This window comes from Necator americanus, chromosome II, assembly GCF_031761385.1.
Source record: "Necator americanus strain Aroian chromosome II, whole genome shotgun sequence".
Taxonomy (NCBI): Eukaryota; Metazoa; Nematoda; class Chromadorea; order Rhabditida; family Ancylostomatidae; genus Necator; species Necator americanus.
Genome location: NC_087372.1, coordinates 5762415 through 5764259, shown reverse-complemented (window position 1 = coordinate 5764259; position 1845 = coordinate 5762415). Strand labels below are relative to the sequence as shown.

Below are 1845 nucleotides of genomic sequence, written 5' to 3'. Positions count from 1 at the left end.
TGCCAACGAGGTTTAGGTGAAACTTTTTTATTGGCCTGACGTTTCGAAAAATTCGTCTTTTTCAAAGGCCTGAAAATGGTTCGAGGTCTTTGATACCATGCGTATCCCATCAAAGTCCTCCTCTCTCCTCGCCAACCCTCGATATTGTTCCAAGTACACCACGCAAGACCTTAAAAGGAAAACAACTGACCAGTTTCACCGACTAGCGGGGTTGGTAAACCACCGCGTTCTTAAAGATTGCCACCAAGGTGAATGAGATCTACGCACTGTGCAGTATCCTTAGGTACTGGTGTCTGGATAACGTTAAGGAACTGCATGTGGGGCAATCTTATAGCTCACAAAGTGTTACGAACGGCAAGAAGTCATTGGTAATTGATAAGCACTCATTTTTGTTATTCATGGACGGATTCCTGACGGAAATCCAGAATGCTTCCAAAGCCTTCCTAGCAGATATTTCTTTCTCGTGCGCTAATATCGTACATTTTATTTCAAACTCATTTCCATTATGGTTATCATTTTTGTGGCGCCCTAACGGTGTCATCGAACTCCCTCGCCTTTTACCAACCAAATGTTCCTTGATACGCACGTTCAGCATCTTTCCAGTTTCTCCAATATAAATGGCATTGCACGTTAGGCATTCTATTTGATAAATAACTCCGATGTTCGTGCAATCACCGGCCTTACCGAATGGACAAACTACGCAACATTCTGACTCGCATTGCCTATCGTGGAATCTATTGCGAACTAACTGTCGCTTGATGCTGTCGTTCGGGATGTTCACCAACACAACATCATCTTGCAGCTGTGTTCGCAAAAGAGTCTGGTGTATAGCAGCAGTTAAGGAGTCAGAGACGAAGGGGATGCACAAAGGAACTCTACCTCACGTGGGATCCTCACTCCTGTCGTTCGTGGTTCGAGATTGGGTGTTAGATTTCAATCTCGAGTAACCGTTTGAACTAGCTATGCTTGTGGCTAGTTTTAGTGATATCTCCCGTTCTCTATCCCCTGTGCACATTGCTGCTGCTGTTTTGACCATATTTCAAATAACTGCTTTTTTCATGCCATTAGGATGGGCTGACTTTGTGTTTATCAGTATGTTTTTCGAGCTTTCCTTGCGATACCATTTTACACTTGCAATGCCATTGTTTAGTTTTATTTGAGCATTCAAATAAGGCAGCCAACCATCTTTTGGTTGTTCTCGAGTGAGTTTTATGTACTGCGATCGTTCATTCAAAATTCTAAAGCATTCGTCCATTTCGGATTGCGTTGATGTTATAATGAAGCAATCGTCGATATAACGGCAGTACATCTGTGGAAGACGTTCCATCACTGGTTGTTCTATTCTACTCATAAAGCAAACGGCAAGAACTGAAGCAGGCCTTTGGCCCATAGCAAGTCCTCTTATTTGAGAGAAATATTTGAGAGAAATAATAGAAATTCGTGTTCTATATTGCCTTTTGTTGTTTTCAACGAAAGAGAAAAGTACAGGCTAGTGCTGCCTATCGGTACGAATAAGAACACATTACCAAAATAATCTTGGTTTGGAGAGGAGAAAGTATCTTTTTGTGCAATGGGTGGGTGTAGTGTAGTCGGTAAGAGTTTCCCCTGTGACCACACGATCGATCGGAGGTTCGAATCCGCTCTAGTGCTCACCAAGACTTTCATCCCTCTGGGGTCGATAAATTGGTACCACACTTGTCCTGGAGGATAAAAACACTGACTTGACACATCGGTTAGCCGCCTCAAGTCATTGTATAGGCCAGTTACACGTTCGTAAACCTCAAACGATTCTGAATTGAAGTGAACGTGGTGCCGCATCCCAAGCGGATTGATTAACCCTAGACA

General features: G+C 43.1%; 1 protein-coding gene across 1 annotated transcript; it reads right to left on the bottom strand.

Annotated features, from left to right (window-relative positions):
- Positions 1-1039: 1039 nt before the first annotated feature.
- On the bottom strand, positions 1040-1390 carry RB195_016963 (uncharacterized protein; the record flags this gene model as incomplete). Its single annotated transcript, XM_064183732.1, has 1 exon — positions 1040-1390. One exon carries the CDS (start codon positions 1388-1390, stop codon positions 1040-1042), a length of 351 nt encoding a protein of 116 aa, XP_064039613.1.
- Between the last annotated feature and the right edge of the window lie 455 nt (positions 1391-1845).